The sequence below is a fragment of the Pteropus medius genome, unplaced genomic scaffold (genome assembly GCF_902729225.1).
Source record: "Pteropus medius unplaced genomic scaffold, Ma_sr-lr_union100, whole genome shotgun sequence".
NCBI classification, from domain to species: Eukaryota; Metazoa; Chordata; class Mammalia; order Chiroptera; family Pteropodidae; genus Pteropus; species Pteropus medius.
Window position 1 is genome coordinate 507,239 of NW_024341754.1, and position 20,494 is coordinate 527,732.

General features: G+C 42.1%; 3 protein-coding genes and 1 pseudogene across 12 annotated transcripts in view; 2 read left to right on the forward strand and 2 right to left on the reverse strand.

The window, feature by feature from the left end:
- The first annotated feature begins 635 nt into the window (after positions 1 to 635).
- Positions 636 to 5,608, forward strand: CIROP (ciliated left-right organizer metallopeptidase). Its single transcript, XM_039851682.1, is given in 14 exon segments — positions 636 to 1,009; positions 1,157 to 1,241; positions 1,332 to 1,383; positions 1,713 to 1,856; positions 2,020 to 2,250; positions 2,445 to 2,529; positions 2,677 to 2,822; positions 2,896 to 3,070; positions 3,258 to 3,327; positions 3,404 to 3,500; positions 3,605 to 3,877; positions 4,087 to 4,316; positions 4,706 to 4,885; positions 5,401 to 5,608. Coding segments are annotated over 14 exon segments (2,277 nt in total). The 5' UTR covers positions 636 to 708.
- Positions 5,609 to 5,777: 169 nt separating this feature from the next.
- On the reverse strand, positions 5,778 to 9,540 carry CUNH14orf119 (chromosome unknown C14orf119 homolog). 2 transcript variants are annotated; one of them, XM_039851671.1, is made up of 2 exons: positions 9,402 to 9,540; positions 5,778 to 6,930 (listed from the first exon to the last, which is right to left on the reverse strand). In XM_039851671.1, the coding sequence occupies exon 2, from the start codon at positions 6,927 to 6,929 to the stop codon at positions 6,507 to 6,509; it is 423 nt and encodes a 140-aa protein (XP_039707605.1). In that variant the 5' UTR covers position 6,930; positions 9,402 to 9,540; the 3' UTR covers positions 5,778 to 6,506. The 2 variants fall into 2 exon arrangements, with proteins under 2 accessions (XP_039707605.1, XP_039707596.1); XM_039851662.1 differs by lacking the exon at positions 9,402 to 9,540 and adding an exon at positions 8,940 to 9,126.
- The window catches only part of ACIN1 (apoptotic chromatin condensation inducer 1), a 30,588-nt gene continuing 19,344 nt past the window's right edge, over positions 9,251 to 20,494 (forward strand). For 6 of the 9 annotated variants that reach the window (XM_039851549.1, XM_039851556.1, XM_039851553.1 and 3 more), the window contains exons 1-5: positions 9,251 to 9,586; positions 11,036 to 11,101; positions 13,297 to 13,408; positions 13,819 to 13,938; positions 19,990 to 20,078. In XM_039851549.1, the coding sequence (XP_039707483.1) occupies positions 9,407 to 9,586; positions 11,036 to 11,101; positions 13,297 to 13,408; positions 13,819 to 13,938; positions 19,990 to 20,078 (567 nt within the window). In that variant the 5' untranslated portion in view covers positions 9,251 to 9,406. The remainder of the gene's footprint in view (positions 9,587 to 11,035; positions 11,102 to 13,296; positions 13,409 to 13,818; positions 13,939 to 19,989; positions 20,079 to 20,494) is intronic. The other 3 variants (XM_039851580.1, XM_039851579.1, XM_039851581.1) reach the window with 3 other exon arrangements.
- LOC120594229 (uncharacterized) lies at positions 12,874 to 12,992 on the reverse strand (annotated as a pseudogene).

Sequence of the window (20,494 nt, forward strand, 5' to 3'; positions counted from 1 at the left end):
CCTCCTCGGCAAGCCTACGTGTAGCTTCTGTGACGCCTCACAGAGCTAACACAACGGCCTCTCGCTGGCGGTGTCAGTGAACCGGCATGTGTTTGTTGAGCACCTAGTAAGTCCCCTACACGGATGAGGGACATGCCTAAATATCTGGCAGTTTAGAGTCCACCCGGCTCTGACATGGGGCAAGTGAGGTACAGGAACCTTGTTTGCTCATCTCCATGAGCTAGGCAGGCATCTAAGAAGCAAAGAATGTCCACACACACACACACACACCGATATATTAACACCTATATTTTAGTTCTGGGAAGGTTCCAAGGTTATCCGTTCAGAACGGCAGGGGAGTTAGGATGAGAGATGGAAGAGGGTTAGGAGAGTTCCTGTGTGGACGGGGCAGGCTGCTCTTTGCAAAAGTCAGTTGAGGCCTCTGGAATAACACTGCCCCTCCCCGAGCTCTCCACCTCTGGTATCCCCGGAGGAGGCAGCTTCTGGCCCCTGTAGTTCACATCCGGAGGAGGCAGCTTCTGGCCCCTGTAGTTCACATCCGACCTCCTGGCAGGAACTGTAGATTTAGTCAACAACACTCAAATCTTGAAAAAATAAGCAAGAGTGCTGGAGGGGATATGCAGAGAGACGGTAAAGAAAGGAAAGCCAGAGTGAGGCACAGAATAAGGGAGCAGCAGACAGCATCCAGGGCAAGAAAACACTTGGAAGATGCTGCTGCTGCTGTTGCTACTCCTGGGGGCTGCTGCAAGCAAATGTCTACATGATGAGACACAGAAGTCTGTGAGCCTTCTCAGGCCCCTTTTACCCCAACTTCCCTCAAACTTCCGCTCTTCCTCCTTCACCCTCCCTGGCTCCCGTGATCCTCAACCCCTCCGAATCCAAACCTGTTATGTAAGAGACCCTGTGTCAGATGGAGCTTGGGATCTGGAGGGAGACGGGATGAGTCGGGAATCCCAAGTCCTGGCCGCAGTGAGAGAGGCTGCTCAGCGACTCCAGGGCGTCCTAGCAGGTGAGTGGGGCGGGGGTAGGGGGGAAGCAGGAGTCAGGGAGCGCTGAGGAACAGAGAGAGCTGGGGCAGGAGACCACCACAGGAGAAGACCTGGAGCTCTAAGGTGTTGAGGTGAAATGGACCTCTCGCTTTGTTAAGTGCCTCCAGTGAAAGGACCCCTGCTTCTGAGTCGAGACCCTGCACAGTACTGCCATGCTGTCTGGGGAGACCCAGATACTCCTAACTACCACAGGTGAGCTCATGTCATGACAACGTATACAATGCCTCTTCAGGGTTACCCTGAAATGTCTCCAGCTCACCTATAGATATTCGTTCTTGGCAGGTGTAGCCTCTTGAACCCAGGGTACAAAGGAGAGAGTTGTTTGGGGGCAAAGGTGAGAGCAACTTCTCAGATTTGGGGGTCTGAAGATCTCTAGCCTGCCTAGACCTCTCCAAGACCACCAGCATCAGAATTACTTAATGTGCTTCCTAAGAATGTAGATTCCTGAGCGCCTCCCCACGCCCCACTGGCAATTTATTAAATCAGAGATTCTTTGTGTGTGTAGGCGGGTATAGATCTCCCTATTCTAACCAGCTGCCTAGACAACACTAAAGCAGACTAAAGACAGAGACTCTTTGCCCCTCGCTCCTAGTACCCAGTTTCCTGTTGTCCTATCTCCCAGCCCATCTGCTAATCTAAATGCCAGATCTTGCTCCCTCCCAGATCCCTGATGCCCACCTCCGCGGTTATGCCTTGTGGCCAGAGCAGGGTCCTCCACAACTGGTCCAGCCAGATGGGCCTGGGATCCAAAACGCTGATTTTCTTCTCTATGTGCGGGTTGCCCATACTTCCAAGTGCCACCGAGAGGTGAGGTTCAAATCAAGTCCCTTTTCCCTACTCTGCCTCTCTTAATTGTAAATGTCATAGGAAGGGGCAAGGAGCATAAAAGCAGTTTTTATTAAACTGTGCTTACTTGGGGTAACTTGGGGCATGCTGATGAAGTTTGGGTGGGGGTGAAAAACCCCCTAAGCTATTCTTCGGTACCACCCCTGGTCTTTCATTTTCAGGAAGATTATTTTCTGTGTTACCTCACTTCTCTCCTTTCCGCCCCTACCTTGTCCTGACCTATCCACAGCCCTCTGTTATTGCCTATGCTGCCTGCTGCCAGCTGGACTCAGAAGACAGACCCCTTGCTGGCACCATTGTCTACTGTGCCCAGCATCTCACCAGCCCCAGCCTCAGCCATAGTGACATCATCATGGTGACTGCTGCATGATGACAGATTGGGGGAGGTGGGGCAGTCTCTAAGCTTCCCATGAAGTGGAAGAACCTTCTAAGGCTGAAATAGAAGGTGCCTCAAGCTCTAGGAAGAAGTGATTAGCAGAGGGGTATAGAGTGTCTGGTTAATCCTGCTGCAAATCCAGTCTCCCTCATTCTGCAGTCATTTGTCCTTAGGCCACACTACACGAATTGCTCCATGCCCTGGGTTTCTCTGGACAGCTCTTCAAGAAGTGGCGGGATTGCCCCTCAGGACCTAGTGGTAAATGAGAGGAACGAGGGACACATCTTCCCACAGTGTTAACCGGGGGGAATCACTACTATATCATGAACTCCTTCCTCCCAAATCTACCTCATCCTTCCTAAGTTTTCTTTTCCTCTTATTACCTTCTCCCCTTTCTGTACTCAGTTCGAGAAAACTGTTCTACAAGGCAACAGGTGACAAGGCGAGATGAGTGGGGACAGCTGCTTCTCACCACTCCAACTGTTAGCCACAGCCTGGCCAAACACTTGGGAGTGCTAGGGGTTTCACTTGGTGTCCCCTTGGAAGAAGAGGTAAGAATGAGAACGCCTTGGGATGACGGAAGGAAGAGGGAGTAGCCAGGTGGCAAACAGCTACATCTTTCAGTAGGGCCCTTTGTCTTCACACTGGGAGGCCCGTCTGCTCCAGGGATCTATAATGACTGCTACCTTCAATGGTGCCCAGCGCACTCGACTAGACCCAATTACTCTTGCTGCCTTCAAAGACTCAGGCTGGTACCAAGTCAACTACAGCGCTGCAGAGGAGCTGTTGTGGGGCCAGGGTGAGAAATAAGGGAGAATTGCAGAGGGGCATTCATGACCCAAGTCAGCTCGGGAAGTGAGAGAGGCTGGAAAGGGTTATCTGCTGCTGAGATGTAATGGGAGCTGTAAGCATAGCTGGCACTGAGAGATGTTTGGGGCTCCACTTGTTCTGAGGGCTCTTTTTCTCTCTTCCTAACTCTCCTGCAGGATCTGGCCTGGAATTTGGCCTGGTGACCACATGTGGTACTGGCTCCTCAGACTTCTTCTGTACTGGCAGGTGTGTGTGTTGAGTGGCTGAGGGGTCGTGCAGCTGTCTGTGATTCTGGTGTCACTCTAGCATCCCTTCTATACAGTGGACTGGGCTGTCACTATCTGCACCTGGACAAGGGAAGGTGCTCCTCAGACCCCATGCTGGAAGGCTGCCGCATGTATAAGCCCTTGGCCAACAGGGTGAGTAGACTAGAGAACAGAGAGTGAAACTGAGTGGGCCTGGAGAGGGGTCAACTTCTAGGGCATCGAGACAAACACTATTCTACCTTCTGCCCTGCCCTTAGAGTGAATGCTGGAAGAAGGAAAATGGATTCCTACCTGGAGCAGAGAATCCCCATGGGGAAATCTACCATTCCCAGAGTCGTTGCTTCCTTGCCAACCTCACGTCACAACTGCTCCCTGGGGACAAGGCCAGGCAGCGCTCTCACATCCCACATCTGAAGGAAGCAGAACTCACTGGCCGATGCTACTTACATCAGTGCACAGAGCGGGGAGCTTACAAGGTGCAGGTGGAGGGATCCCCTTGGGCCTCATGCCTTCCAGGAAGTGCTATTCAGGTGGGTGTCATAGGTGAGATAGCTAGAGCACACTGGCAAAAGAAGTTTGGAAATGCTCGTATGGTGGTACTATCCAACCTGCTTTATGTCCATTTTTTACTAACTACCCACTGAGCCCATGACTCTGATCTAGGTTGTACACTTTCCTTAGGAGGGCTGGAACAAGTAACTGAGGCTCTAACTGTACCCTGCTACATGTTTCCTGGCAGATACCTGGGTACTATGGTCTTCTCTTCTGTCCCCGGGGTCGGCTGTGTCAGACTAATGAAGATACAGATGCTGCTACTTCTCCACCTGTGAATCTTTCAACCCAAGACCTCTTATTCCAGCTGTGTTTAGGATTAGCTGGGGCCCCAGGCCACTCCCTGGGGAAGGAAGAGAGAGAAGAGTTCACTGAAGCAGTCCTACAGGCTCTGGTGAGCAGAGGAGGCGTTGAAAGGTAAAGGCTCAGTTTAGGCTGAGGATACATATGGTGGGCCAGGGAGAATGCTTAAGTCCTTTACTTCGGTGGTCCCTAACTTTTTTGGCATCAGGAACCAGTGCTCCTATGAGAATCTAATGCCTGATGGTGAGGTGGAGCTGAGGCAGTGATGCTAGCACTTGCAAACATAGATGAAGCTTCTTGCTCACCCGCAGCTCACCTCCTGTTGTGTGGCCCAGTTCCTAACAGGCCACTGACCACTACAAGCCCAGGAGTTGGGGACCCCTGCTTTACTTCACAACTGTCCTTTGGAGGTTTTCTATTCATCCCATTCCTAAGCCTGCACCTGTATGAGATAAACTCTCCCAGGAACTATACCTCCATTAAGAATCCAAATGTCCATTTAGGTGCTATTTCCACAGCCCCTCAATTACCGCTAGTCTGGTGTTCAGCGTGCGCATGTGGAAGTCCCCTGGTTGCCAAGGGCCTTCAGTTGGTATGCTGCACAGGGCTCTGACTCTGACTCTTCAGAAGCAGCCTCTAGAAGTTTATTATGGAGGAGCCAGCTTTACCACAGAATACAGCAAGTAAGATAGTATTCCATGTGGTTTCATTTTTCATTCCTAGAAGCCAGATGTTTGAAACTGCATTTATTAAGCACCCATTCATGTGTATACAATACTGTCCTAGACAAAGTCATTTCAGAAAACAAGGATCCCTAACTAGCATGATTACCTCAGGCCTGTCATTATAGGACACCTCTCTCTCCCACAATAGTTCCCCCATAACTAGGACATAGAGTTCCCAGCCACCTTCCTTTCTTAAGTACTACGCAGGTATGTCTAGCTACCTGAACATCATAGTCTAACTCTTAAGCCATTTCCCTCACTGCCAAGTCTCCTTCCAACAATCTAAGTTGCTGGAAGCCTTGGATATTGATCTTATTCCCACTTTCAGGTTCTACAGTCCTTCTTACTGATTTCCTGTTTAGCCTGCTTAGATGAAGCACATTTTCATGAGCTCTATGTATTATAATAAAGGTAAAGCCCTTCATCTCCTAAATTAGGTAATATTCCAGGCCAAATATTCTCTCTGTTCCCAGGTTGCTGGTTACCTCAGGCCATAATCCCTCCAGGACTTGTCTAGGTCTGTCCATGGGACTGTGCCTAATGCTTCTCATCCTGGTGGGTGCACTGGGAACCATGATCTATCAGAAACGAGCTACTCTTCAGGTGGGACCATCCACCCCTTACCATTCATCAGAACTCCAAGGCACAAGGGGCCCAGTTGGAGGAATAAGGGAGGTATGATGTTAACTAGGGCATGATGAAGGCAGGACAGAGATTATTTCTTGGAAGACAACTGGATGCAAGGCCAATCTACTGTCTATACTTAAGTTCTACTTTTCTCAGAATGCCTTTTCCTCTGGATATCAACTATACATTAGGCTTGCAATGAAAAAAAGGTAGAGACTAATGGTTCCAAAGATCCGTTCTTTATTTTGATATAAAAAATAAACCTTCAACCTGTAAAAAGTGCCACTTGTTTTCATATTGTTGCAGAGCAAACTTACAGAATATCTGCTACCAGCTCCAAGGATATCACATATGCTTTAGAAAAAAAGTCATTGCTATTTGGATTCAAACATCAACGTGGAGGAAGGAGTAACTCATTACCACCCTCCCGATTTTTCCATAATTTTACTAAATCATCACAAGAAAGTTAGTGGTTAGGATGTCACATAATTATGCCAGAATCTGGTAAGGGCGGTGAAACTAGCCATTTGAATCCAGCTCAACTATAAAACTATGACCTTTTATTGCCTTTCTCTCCTGTTTCTGGAGTAGGAGGGCTCTACTTTATATCCCCATGGGCCAGCAGTAGACTTCAGTTATAATGTGTAGATGCCTTTTGGTTATAGTTGCAAAGGAAGCTATTAAATTCTTGAGGGTTTGACATCTCTTGAAAAGAAGCAAGCTATAAGGCAAACTGCTGATCTGGATTTGCTTAGATGGAAAACATTTACACTAGGAGTCCAGGTGACATGCTGTTAACATCGAAATAACCAGGCCTATATTGGTCATCATGTTCAATCAACAGATTGAGATACCATCCCCAGATCTTTAAGTGATATAGTCAAAGTTCTCACTGTAAGGTTGTGGCTTCGGCTCCATCGGCTATGCTTATCTTCTTTGATTTTAATGACTATCAGTCTTTACCAGCTGTAGCAGCTACTGCTTGGTAAAACTTTGCCACGAAGTCTGGCTCACTGATCTCCAGCTGCCTGACAAATTCATTGCGCTCCTCCTCAGCCCAACCTCGAAACCACTGATCCCAAAGACGTAGCTGGCACTCAAAGATGCAAGGTGGTCGGTTTGCTCCAGACACACTAAGCTGCTCCAGACTTTCCAGCAGTGGCTGTAACTTTCCTGGCACTGCCTTAGCTACCAGGTCCTGTAGGAAACGTTCACGCTGGGGACCTGACCAACCGGCAAACCAGTGAAGAATACACTTCATCTCCTGGGAAGTGATGTAAGACATTGGGGGAGGGGAAGAGTTAGTAAAATTGTCTGGCACCAAGGGTAAGGGAGAAGAGGATAGTTGCATCGAAGATGATGATTCCAGTGGCATCCTGAAACATAAAAGCACTGTTACATACTCTCTAGCTAGAACAACCAAAATATAACTTTCCAACAAGGAATCTTATCACACTCAATCAGCATCTATAAAGAAAATTACTTTCACCAATTCAATTTACAGGAAAATAACAGGGTCCTTTATTTGGGTTATTATCCACCTACCTTAGAGAAATCATCCAAGAATAACTTCATTTCATATTTGCCAACCTTCCTCTCTCTTTTTCAAATCTATTACTCTCCCCAACTACTGTTTCTATCATTCTTATAATCTGAAAACTACAATTTTTTTCAAGTGACCAAAAATTTTTATTTGACTAAATTCTACCTCATGCATGAGTCTCCCGTTTATTAGACTCTGGCAAAAACAAAACAAACAAGCAGGCATGTACAGAACAGTGAAAATGCCAAGGGCGAGGGGAGTCCTCAGTTTTACTGTAGGATAAACACGTATTTTTTCAAAAGGCCTCTGCCTTTGGTTATATTAACTCTCAGTTCAGCTCATTAAATACAAATTTTCAAAATCACTTTTTCACTTCTCCAAGATCTTCGATGCTATCATAATCTACCTCTGGCCATTTTCCCTGAATGACAACAACTATGTCATCTGTAAAGTCTCCCTGAATGTTTTCATCTTGTTACTGAGGCAACACGGGAGAATTTTTGAGCAAAAAATCTTTGTGCTTCTTTATTATCGGTTTCAAGGGTTGCAAGGCACATTCCTGTTACATATTTTTTCTTTGCTCTGGGAGTTTTGTGGTACAGTTTTTGTTTTGTTTTGTTTTGTTTTTTTTGAGCCCCTTCCACCTCTTTTTTTCCTTCTTCTCTCGATGTTCCTTAAACCTTGCTAACTCCAGCTTCTCGAACATATTTCTTGTTCATTCTCTCCTGCCTATTTCCATGTTCCAGATTAAGAAAAAAGAATGACTAATGTTGATCCATCAGCTCTTCCCTAAAATGAAAAGTACATTTTTTAATCTAGTACGTTCAGCTTGTCAGGGCCTAGCTGCTGATCATTCCAGAACCATCAACAGTGTTGAAAAAGGGGGAAAAAATACGAATATACGTGTGTGTGTGTGTGTGTGTGTGTGTGTGTGTGTGTCTTCTCTGCAATGTGCATATAGCCTTTAAAATATGCCAAGAACTCAATAACACCCATTACTTCCTTATATTTCCCGTAAAGCACCAGGAACAATTAAAGAGCAGACTAAGTGATGGGTACCTGGCCCAAAATAAGGTAACATAGTAAGAAAAACAAGAGAAGCCACATGTTTGTTCAAGACTGAAAAAATGTCTACTTGGTTTGCTGGCTTAGGGATCTAAGTGTTATACTGCTGTAGATGCATGACAATTATGTCTTTGCACAATTTTCCTTAATGTTTAATATAATACCTGCTGTTGCCCTGTCATTGATTGGCATCACTAATGCAACTGGATTGTCAGCCAACGTGAACAGTTTTCAAGTCCCACGGTCTGAATCTTTAACAACGGAAAACAAACTACTACTACTACTGTCTATGGCCTACTTTATTTGTAAAGTTTGCTGCAAGTTGGCAGCATTTGTAGCGAGAAAGGAACCTCTAAGCAATTAAAATCAAGTCAGTGCCAAAACAGTCCAGAGAGGTTGCTCTTTTCACAGTGGCCCTACAAGAAGCAATTCCTCCTAGAAGAACTTAATTCCCTTTCATTCAGGGAAAGGAAGAACGTTCCCCGAGACTTGAGACATGAGACATGGCTTCCAGAGCAAACTAGAGTTCAACGATCATGAATTAGTTCAGTCTGAGTTCGAAGGCACGGTGCTGCCATTTGCCCACTTTGGAGGCCACGGAGCCTGGTGGCATTCCCAGGTCCCAAAGAACAACGCGGCCTCAGAAGGGAGTGGCGGGGATTAATAAGATGGGAGGCGGCAGCTGTTTCCGTAGGGAAGCGGGAGGCTAGCCGGCCGAGGGTGACCCGCAAACAGCGAGTCTGACCTGGCCAAAGGAGGGACTTCAACTCCGCTTACCTCCCCTTTCCTCTCACAGAGCACCGAGAGGCCGTCACAAGAGTGCTTAGACTCCAACTACCGCCGCCGCTTCCATGTTTCCTGAAAACCCCAAGCAAGGCTAGCCAGGGAGCCCACGCACTTCCGGTCCTTGGCCAGCCCCAAACACCCAAACTCCTCAGCGCCTCAGCCTTAGGTCCGGCGAGAGCCGAATAACTCCGATCATGGTTATGCCAGAGTCGGGACTTCCGAATGGATTCGATTCAAAGCTTCGGTAGAACGAAGATAACCGAGCTCTGAAAGCAGGATGAGGGAGGGGGAGCGGCTGGGAGGATGGAAAAAAGTGATTGGTGCCGACGTAGAGGCGGAAACACCCGAACATTCCCGGAGGAACCCGGGGAGTTCTGAGTGGTAATCGTGGGGTTGACTATGGCAGTGGGCGGGGACAGAGCGGTACGTTCGAAGGGCGTTGGCGGAAATTACCGAAGATGCCCGAAGCCGTCGGGACGGACCCGAGTACCTCACGCAAGATGGCGGAGCTGGAGGAGGTGACTCTGGACGGGAAGCCTCTTCAGGCGCTGCGGGTGACCGACCTGAAGGCCGCACTGGAGCAGCGTGGCCTGGCCAAGAGCGGGCAGAAGAGTGCCCTGGTCAAGCGGCTCAAAGGGGTGAGGAGACGGCGTTGCCGGGGTGTCGGAGGGGAGCGGACCCGGTAGAGACGAGTCTCTGCCGCGGCGCAGGCGCAGTGTCCGGGCTCGGCGCGAGCGAGCTCAGGCCGCCAGCGCGAGTCTCCGGAGCCGCGCGCACGGTGGTTGGCGAGGCTCGCGCTGGCATAGAGATAACGCCGGTTCCCGCCTTAACGGCAGCGGCGCGAGCCCAAAATGGGAGGGTGCGCGCTACTCTCCTGGAGTGTCTTAAGCTCCTTCCTCCTTCCCCCACCCCCTCCTTGTTTGTGTCTGTGGTTTCGGCGCATGCGCTGCAGAAGGAGTTAAATCCCCACTACAGCCACCAGCATTGCTGGCCCGAGGGGGGCGAGTTGGGCTGGGTGGGAGTTAGCGGGTATAATTGGGCGGAGAGGTTAATGGGGTTCGTTTTGGTATTCGGAAAAATAGGATTGGGATAGGCTAAAATGTCTACCTGATTAGATTAGGAGGTGAGATGAAGAGAGACCTTGATTTGAAGGGACTTGGTTAGAGAGGGGTGTGTAATTTATAGGGCATCCGGAAGCATTTCGGGTGAATAAGAGTTTGGTGAATATTGGTGAGAGAGGTAAGGTAGGTTGGTGTATGTTGGAGAGTTTGAATCGGTTTGAGTGGATTAGAGTAGGATGGATAGTCATGACGTGGGTGGATGGATTGGTGTGTATGGATATAGTGTAAACGGAGGGGAGATAAGAATGTCTCGGTTTTAATTAGAGTTAATTAGAATACATGGTGGGTATTACAGCTTAGGGCTGGGCTTGCCCAAAGGTTAAGTTGGCAGACCGTTACTTGTACAGAAGCTGATAAGTATCGTGTGTGTGTGTGTGTGTGTGTGTGTGTGTGTGTGTGTGTGATTAGGTCAGACTACAGTTTACAGAGTCTGGTCATTTTGTTCTGTAGCCTCCTTTTTGAAATTTTATAAATTTGATAAATCTAGGTGCCACCCTGTTGGAAAGAATCAAGTTCTCTCAAGTAGATCTAGTGCTCGGTAACTGTTTGAGCAAGTAATTCAATCAAGGCCAAAACCAAACCCGTGTGGGTTTCTTATATTTGAAGTTTGAGTATTTGAAGTGATTTTACCTGCATGGCCAGCTTTAGGAGGGGCACTAGGCAGAAGTGCAGAAGATAATAGGGACCGTAGTACTGGTTTTGTCACTGTTTTTTATTACACAGCCTGGTTACTGATTTTCTCCTGTGTGCCTGCATTTTACCTCTGTACATTGGGGAGCAGTAACCATGGCTACCTTTAAGGGTCTTCTAAAGATGAATGAGGACAGTATTAGTAAAAGGCTTTTAGGTCCCTGGAAAAAGAGAACAGTTTAAGTGTGCATGGTTAGTCGTTGCACTTAATAAAGAGATTGGGGGAGGAATGGGTTTTCTTCCTTGGTTTCTGACATTTGCCCTTCTCTATACCAGGCTCTAATGCTAGAAAATTTACAGAAACACTCAACACCCCATGCTGCATTCCAGCCAAATTCCCAGGTAAGAAAGAAGGTTCATTAGATGGGCTAGGCTCTTTGGATGCACAGACATATGGAAGGATGAGTTGTATATTTGATGTTTAATTCATCACCTGTATTTTCTGTGTTCCCTGGGTTGGAAAAGTTCTCATACCAGGACAGTTGAATTCTAATAAAGAATTCAAGAACAGAATCAGAGAAGCTTAGTTAATTTCTGATACTTTAAATGGTGTGTGCAGAAAGATGTGGCTCAGTACAGGAATCTGAAGTCATTTATTTGCCATTGATTTGGGAAAAGTAGTTGATGTCTTTGGCTGTAGATATGAAGTACACAATCAGTAGGTCAGTGTAGGAGAATACTTGCTGAAGAACTCTTGTGTTGACAAAGATTTTCCAAGAATTCAATCTTTTGGACATTATCCACCATTAAAAGTGTCAATACCAACCATGCAGTTACTCCTAAACTTCATGAATTGCTCTGTGACTTAGAGCCAGAAACTCTACCTTTGTAGGCCTTGGTTTCCTCAACTTTCTTATGTGTAATATGAGAAAAGGTTGGACTAGAGCCATTGTTTTATAACTGCTGGGGTTTGTGGAGCTGCTTTGGGGGGCTTCCGAGGAAAGATACTTTCTTCCCAAGTGAGCTGGGGTTCACACTCCCCTCTTAAACTAGATTAGATCTGTTTTTAGCTGCATCGTATATTGAGTTTCTGCATAAGATTTCTTTGGAAGAAATCATTTCACAGTTAACCAAAAAAAAAAAAACCCTGAAAACTAAACTTCTTAGACTGCATGATCTCTTAAGATTCCTTTTTGGTTTTAAAATCCCCTCATTATAGTGTGTCATCCACATTATAATGCATACTTAAAGAAAAAAATCCAGGTCTTTTTTAGTGTGTGGTGTGCAGCTCCATTGCTAGATGAAGTCCCAAGATAACTGTGGAAAAACAAGAGAGCCTTCCTTACTCCCTTGTTATCACCTCATTAAGCTGGATCATAATCTAGCCAGTTTACAGAGGTTTAGCTAAGTACTTTAACAAGCCCACATAAGTTAATCAGTTTACGATTATGTTCCTTTTGCATTTTAGTCTTTGAAGCTTTGCTTTCATTAACATAGGATTTTTGCAACAAATATATATATTATCTAATACATCCTACCCACACTTCCTGTGTCCAGTGACCAAGAAACTCATCTTTAGGTGAAGATAAACATTTACTATGCTTCAGAAAGATGACTAATAATATACAGAGTATTCAGATTTTTTCCTTTTTCTGGAATTCTAAAGGACTTGTCAAGCAAGAAGGTTCTCAGGAGGAGGACTTGTGAAGAGAAAAATGAAGGGTAGAAGAGTAACATGGAAGTCTATGAGTTAGAAAAAAAATGGGGTGGGGAGATTAAGCTTTTGGATTTCAAATGTTATTACCAATGATTTCTTATCACCCAAAGAAAATGGAGTTAGCACTCTGTCTAAATGCTGAATGGCCATCCCTTTTCTTAGTCTCATGCTTTCATACTTTTAAGTACTGTACTTGAATTTTGGAGATGTTTGACAGAATGATTCTGGAGTAGGTAAAGATTTGTCTTTTATATCAGCAAAAGGTGAACTAATATTTTTTCCTTTCAGTTTTTAATATTACTAAAAGAAAAATTTAGATTGTTTTTAGATAGTACTTTGTATTATCTAAATTTTTAGATTAAAATGCATAATTTTTATTTTATTTATTTTATTTTTTAGGTAAGGCAACCCTTGGTTGACCTCACAGATTACAAGGATCTTATTTTTTTATTTTTTATGCCCGTAGCACCTGGCCTTCCTAGGTGGTCTCCCACCCAAGTACTAACCAGGCCTGACCCTGCTTAGCTTCTGAGATCAGACAGGATCGGGCTTGTTCAGGGTAGAATGGCCATAGAATAAAATGCATAATTTTACAAGAACTTTTATTTCATTTTATTTGTGCATCACTCTTTGGATGGGAACCGAATAAAATAAAAAATTATATATGTTCCTTTTTTTTTTTTTTGGCCATCTTTTGTGAATCATAGGTCTATTTATTTTGGTCCTCAACATAGAAGTAGCTTAGAAGAGGGTCTTCTAACATTTTAATTGTCTTTCTTGAGTCCAGGTATAAGGGTAGACCTTTGCTCCATGAAATTTTCTTTTTGCATTTTCCTGGTTTGCTTTCCTAGACTTTTCTTTTTCCATGTCCTCTCCACAGATTGGCGAGGAAATGAGCCAGAACAGTTTTATAAAGCAGTATCTGGAAAAGCAGCAGGAGCTACTTAGACAGCGTCTGGAACGTGAAGCTCGAGAAGCTGCAGAACTTGAAGGTAAGCCCAGACTGTCACTTCTTACAAGGATTTCTTCATTCTTATTCCTGTCACTGAGAAGATGGGCCTGTTTAGGCATATTCAGGAATAAGTCAGGCTGAGACTACTACTTATTTGCTTTGGTAGTTTATGGAGCCAAGTGAGTTACTTTTTTACCTTTTGTCAGAGAAGACACTTAATTTGATTATCTTGTTAGAGGATGCCTGCCAACAGGAAGAGTTATAAGTAAATTATGCCACTGTTTTTATGAGGTAGAGCTTAATCCTAGGGAGTGTTTCTCTGTGTACAGCACTCTTTTTAGTATATACTCTGTATCCATGACTTTGCCTGACCTCCCTCACTCCTCTGCATATTCCCACATGCTGAGCCCTTCACTCCCTCCCTGCCCCGACCCAATCTGTACTTTGCAGAAGCTTCAGCTGAGTCGGAGGACGAGATGATCCATCCTGAGGGAGTGGCTTCCCTGCTGCCTCCTGACTTTCAGAGCAGCCTGGAGAGACCAGAGCTGGAGCTCAGCAGACATTCGCCCAGTACGTATCTCCCTCCCCACTGCGCTGTTTTGTCAATCCTGCGTAGTTGGTGGGGGGAGGTAGTTACACCTCCTTTCATGCTAAGCCTCCGTTAAAGTCCCAAGGAAACTCTGTTACGTTGATATTTAACATCTGTTTTTTATGGAAGTTATGTCCTTTTTGAAGTCGGCGTTCACATCTATGTTGTTAACAGACTGTTTTATAAGGCAATATGATTTTTCTTCTCATTTGTACCTCTTTAATCTTCTCTTCCTCTGAATTTAGCAATAGTCACAACCCTTTTTCATCTCTTCAGCAATTATGAGTTGCACATCCAGTCATCCCCCACAAAGGGGCATCTGCTGCAGTTTATTAATTCATAATTTTTAGTGAGTGCCTGTTTATGCCAGGCATGTGCCAGGCACCAGAAATATAGTAAAGAAAAAGACAAGTCTCTGCCCTTATGAAATGTATAGTCTAGTGAGGAGGCGGACATTAAACAGATTATTACATAATGAATTAAGAGTTGTGCTGCATGCAGTGAAAGTACACAGTATTATGTGAGCATGTTACAGGGAGCTCTAACCCAGTGTGTGGAGTAGGTTCAGGCAAAATTAATTTTTTTACATTATCAAGTACTCAGTTTTGCATAGTATCTAAGGCAAAAATCTGTAAATGCAGTCTAAATCTCCTTTTAAGAGAACTGTGTAGAAAACACGTGTACGATAGATAGCTATATCAAACCAGTGTATAAATGAACTACTTTGAATCATTATTAATACTGTTGGTCATGGAAGGTGAGCACTCCATATTTAATATTTTTAGAGTGTGTGGAAGTTGCTGGCTCTTCCGATTAATATAGAATTTCTTCCTGAAAATAGATTTTTAAGAGATATTTAATGGTTGGAGAGAAATACATTCTTTTAGAGACTTCTTTTCTCAAATATTAAAGTAGCATGCCCTCAATTGATCCATTTTGCTCTTAGGATTCTTATTCCCCCTGATTGTAAAGCCAGGAGGAAGGGGAAAACTCATATATAAAATCAGTTGTGTTTCTTCTCAGAAATCACTCAAATATTTATTGGTTTTCTGCTGTATACATATCTCCATAGTAGAGTATATGGGGAGTTAGCACATTTCTTAAATCTATTAAGGAGAGAAGACAGTGCATATAAAACTAACAAAGGTTGTGTATTTTTGAGTGATATAAGTAGTATAGATACATGTACCATGGGAATTTGAAAGAGTAAATGTTCACTGAGGACTGGAGTGATTAGAGAGAGCCTCAAGAATGTGTAGGATTTGAGATGAGCCTTAGAAATGGGTAGGATTTGAAATGGCATGGAAGAGACAAGAGGGTATTTTTTAGGAAGGAACATAGGTTTAGAGATAGAAGTGAATGTGACATTTTTAAAGGAGAGGTGCTAAACTAATCAAGCCAGAGTAAGGTATTCTTTCATATTCAAGAATAAACAGTTGAAAAGGTAATTTGGGATAATTGCAGAGGGCTTTGAATATCAAGCCAATGCATGTGAGCTTTTTTTATTCTGAAGGTAATGGGGAACTTTGATAGGAACATGATTTGATAAGGAACACTTTAAATTAAAGAGCCTCTCTCAGTTCTAAATGTAATTGAAATGAAAACGAGGACTGAATTCTGAAATAAAAATAAGTTTTCAAAAGCAAGTAAAGATTTAGAGGGCAGCCAATCTTCAGTGCTTTATGTCATCAGCAGGATTCTGTCTATGGCTATAATTGATGAAGAAAAACAAACAGAAACAAGGAAAAGGAAAGAGAGGTAGAAAATAAATTAGAAGTGATGAATGAAATAAATTGTAGAGTACAGCTAACACTTGCCATATGTGCTCTTCTGATCTTGGCTAGAATATAAATCTCATAGATGCAGTACAAAATCTGGTCAAGCTCCTAAATAGAGTGATAGTTTGGAAATTCTAGCAGTGCTTAATTAGATCAGTGGTAATACCTGTAGTTTACCCAGAAATTAGATTCTTTTAGGTATATAGTGTCAGTCCACCATCGGCCATTAAACTTTTGGGGTGCCAGCCTATTAATTCGCTTTAGATATTTTGAGTTTCTCTCTTTAATAAGATAGTGATTAAAGTAGAGTTCATAGTAACATATTTTGCTAATCAGTAGTGGCACCCAAGGATGTTTTTTGTGTATTGCTCTTTTTGAGAATATGGATTCCTGGGCCCTACCCGAAGAATCTCAGAGAATGTTCGTTCTAGGACTCTCCAGTTTTTTAGACTCTGCTGGTAGTTCTGTTAATCACCTCAATTTCTGCATGACTAAATGAAAGAATAGTTTTTCATTATTTAATCAGGATCCTTGGCTTATATTCTGGTAACCTCCTGTTTATTTGTTATATACAGAATCCTAACTAGGAAGGAAAAATTGATTTATAAAATCCTCCCTGGCTCTCCTTCTTGACTTCTTATATCTCTCCATCACTTTCTTCAGATTTTTCTAAGGTGTTGGGTATTTTTTAGGAAGGAACATAGTCAAATTGTCTGGATTCCCTTGTAGTTCATGACTGGATATATAAAAATCCTTATTCCTTTTAGATAATTTTTTCAAAAAGAGTCCAATCTAGGAAAATCAGGAGGAAAAATACAAAAACGTTTTTAAAGGACAATTCAGAATACAGATTCTTTAACAAAGAGATAGCCGCAGGGGATCTTAGCCAGCCCACGGCTTACACAACATGTAGTCCTCATTCCTTTTTCTCATTAAATCTGGATGCTGAGATTCTAGAGAAATGCTAGATAACATTACTTACACTGCTACCATGAGTCACATTTAGGTTTGGCATCATTGCCAGATCTCCGTTCTCTTAATTCCTGCATCTTATTCATACCCAAGGATACCCTTTGGCCACAGACTTTGTGGTGATCTCTAGCTACCTTACTTGGGTCCTGCAAATCCTGCTCAGGGGTTTGTTTTCTAGAATAAACTACTTTTCTATATGGCTCTTAAACAATCTTCACTTTAATATATTTTACACTGTTTAGCAGTCACCTTTCCTTTTTCCTGAAGGCTTCTGGCTTTGGAATTTTGGAACTATTACATTTACCCTGACTTGCTTTTCAACTCCTGAAATCCATTTTTTAACCTGTTACCAGTGTTGGCTCCACCCTTTGCTAAAAGTGCTCAGTTTCTACACAATATTCACGTCTAAAGATACGTGGCCATGTGCTCATAATAAAAGATGTCACCTTTCCGGGAAGCTTGTCTGCATCATATCAGCTCTGTACAAGGAGGTAGAAAGAGATTTGTCATCTCTTATGTTTTGTGTTGTTTACTAAGCTCTTATTTCATGTCTGAGGGTCCCCTGTAGTTGTCAACATTTTTGGAAAACATTGATGACCAAAACTTTCTGATGAATAGCTGTGCCTATTTTTCCCCTCATCTTTTTGATGACGTATTACTCAAGTGCTTCCAGAAGAAGAATCATCTAAAATTCTATCAGTGCAGTTTTACAGTATCAAAATAATATAGTCCAGTAGGATAGCGTGCAGCTTACAATAGGCGGAAAAAGAGACTATTTGCTTATATGTACCTGACTTTAAAATCACACTCTAAAACTCTTATTTGACCTGTTTAACACATTTATCTATGGCCAACTTTATACATCCCTTTATCCCCCTTAAAATCACATTTATTTAATCAGAACATATATGTGCTTACTGAAACCCTGTTAATTATTTCACCACAAAGTATCTTTCGTATGACTTTAAATATGTGCTTAATAACTCTTGTTTTTAAATTGTAAACAAAGAATGTTTCTTATATAGAACTTGGAATGGTATAATTGAGTACTCGGCATGGCTAGGTGTATGATTTTAGCTGTTTATAGTATTTGAGAAGTATTTGAGAATCTCTTTTATAGGTTTCCTCTCCAGAGTATAGGGTTTTATTCTTTTTAAAATGTTTGTTTTCTTATTACAAAAAAATAATATATTCATTAAAAATTTTTGAAAAAATTTATAAAAACATGTTTTTAAATCATCAGTAGCCCTACAAATTAAAATAACCTCAATCGATATTTTGGTATATAATTTTTCCAACTTTTTGTCTATGTATTAGCTTAAAATATCTGCAGTATTAAAATCTCTACCTTCCAACCTGGCTAACCTTTTTTTTTTTTTTTTTTTTTTTAAATTCTTGAGCATCTGGATAATGATTTTTGTTTTAGAGCACTTTTTAGGTTCACAGCAAAATCGAGAAGAAGGTACAGAGATTTCCCAGGTGCCCTCTGCCTGCCATGTGCCTCCTGCACTATGAGTATCTCCCACCAAAGTGGTACATTTCTTAAAATTGATGAACCTACACTGACACAGTAGAATCACCTGAAGTCCATAGTTTATACCTTCAGGTTCACTCTTGATGTTGTACATTTTGTGAGTTTGGACAAATGTATAACGACATGTATCCATTATTATAGTATCACACAAAGTATTCTCACTGCCCTAAAAATCCTCTGTGGTGTGCACATTCATCCTTTCCCCACCCTCTACCTTTTTTCTTCTTTTTTTGTAAAATTAAAATAAATCAGCTTCTTTCCCTTATACTTGCAAAGGATCTTTGCTAAAAATTTTGTGGGAAATACTTTCTTTTGGTTTTTGTTCATTTTGTAATTTAATCTATTCCATGTCATTTAATTATGCAATTATTATTATTATAGCCACCACATTACTTATTAATTTCTTACAGGTTATTCTTTAAATGTTTGCTAAAGAATCTGGTCTATCACTGTATATCCTAACCATAGATCCTGTACACACACCCATAATGCAAGTCTTTATTCACTAACCCAGTTAGATTGTATATATGCAGAGAGATCTGTTAATCAAGTAATCATGGAGTAAAGTTTACAAAATATGTGTGGTCTTCTAGTTATTTTTAAGTTTCTTTTTTTAATTACAGAAGCAAAGACTAGTTCATTTTATTTTTTACATTTAATAATTTTTTATGTTTCAGTTACAGTTGGCATACAAGGACTAGTTCATTTTAGATTATTCGGATATAGAAATAAGAAGAGAGAAGACCTTAGTTTAGAGCTCACACCATCTGTTTTATTTGCATCAGTTTAAATACTGTTAGTGTAGAACATGGTTTTGTGGATCATTTAAACCTTTTATACTGCATTAAAATTGAGCCCAATCTAGCTGAGTAAGTATCTGGAATATAATTATCTTTAGGCTGTTTTCTAAACTGGTTCTCATCAGTATTTGCTTTGCTACTCTATGTAATATTTTAATACTGATAGAAAACTTAGAAATCTTCCAGTCCATTCCCTCCTTTTTCTCAGTCAGATTATTGAGACCCAAATTATTTAACTGACAGTTACTGTCTTTCATGAAATATGAGGAAAAGCTTTTCCATTTTTACATAGTTATTATGTAGAATGACCTAGATTGGTAGTTATCAATCTTTTAATAGTAGAGCTTATTTTCCTTAAAAAAAAAAAAAAAGCTCTCACCTTGAGCAGCATATATAAAACACACTTTTAGGGCCCATTTCTGAAACCCTGTCCAGTTTGCTTGTTATATTTCTAGGAACTTTAGGGCCCTGTGAACCATTCATCAAAGTACTTATTTCATTAGATTGTTATTTTACAAACTGGTATATTTATAACATTTTGTTCAGAACTAGTGGTACCAATAAGCAATCCAAAAAAGTAGACATCAAACATAGTGAAGTCTTGAGCTCTGATTCAGAGTGACAGAACATTTTATAGAAATAAATACACTTTGTATTTATACATCCCTGCTAGACAGTTTGAAGCCCTGGGTAGTTATTCTGCATCTATTTGAGTTATTTGTAATAAGTGGATTGGCTTTGAGAATTAAAAATATTCCAAACATGCACAGCAGGAATCATTAAGACCTTGATCCTTAGGGCTTTATGTAGTCTTTTGCATAAAAGTCAAAACTGTTATAAATATGTATTTAGCAGCATATATATGCTATGATTGATTAAATTTTAGAAAGTAGCCTTGGAAGGAGTGTTCACGTCATGAGTCTGGCTTGATTTTCTTTCATTTGATAGGAAAAAGCGCCTCTGTTTCTGAAGAAAAAGGTGACTCTGATGATGAGAAACCAAGGAAAGGAGAAAGACGATCATCCAGGGTCAGACAGGTAACTTGGATACCTCCTAAAGTATCGTCCATCACCTCTTTGAGTAATACTTTGGTTATCTCATCTTTCTCTTCCTTCTCAAACTATTTCAGAGTTGGTGTTTCTCTAGATTTCTGTACAGTCTTCTTTCTCTTTATCACCTTTTTCTTTTGTTTTATGTTTTTTAATTTAGATCTGCTCTGGCCTTCAGATTTCTAAGTGAATACATAAAAAAAAGTAAAACTTAATAGTGAAAGATTGTAGGCTGTTCTATATTTCTAAAGTGTGTTATTAAAAAAGATATACTTGTCTTCAGCCATGCCACCCTGAATGTACCTGATCTTGTCTGATCTCGGAAGCTAAGCCTGGTTAGTACTTGGATGGGAGACCACCTAGGAATACTAGGTGCTGTAGGCATTAATAAAATAAATAAATAA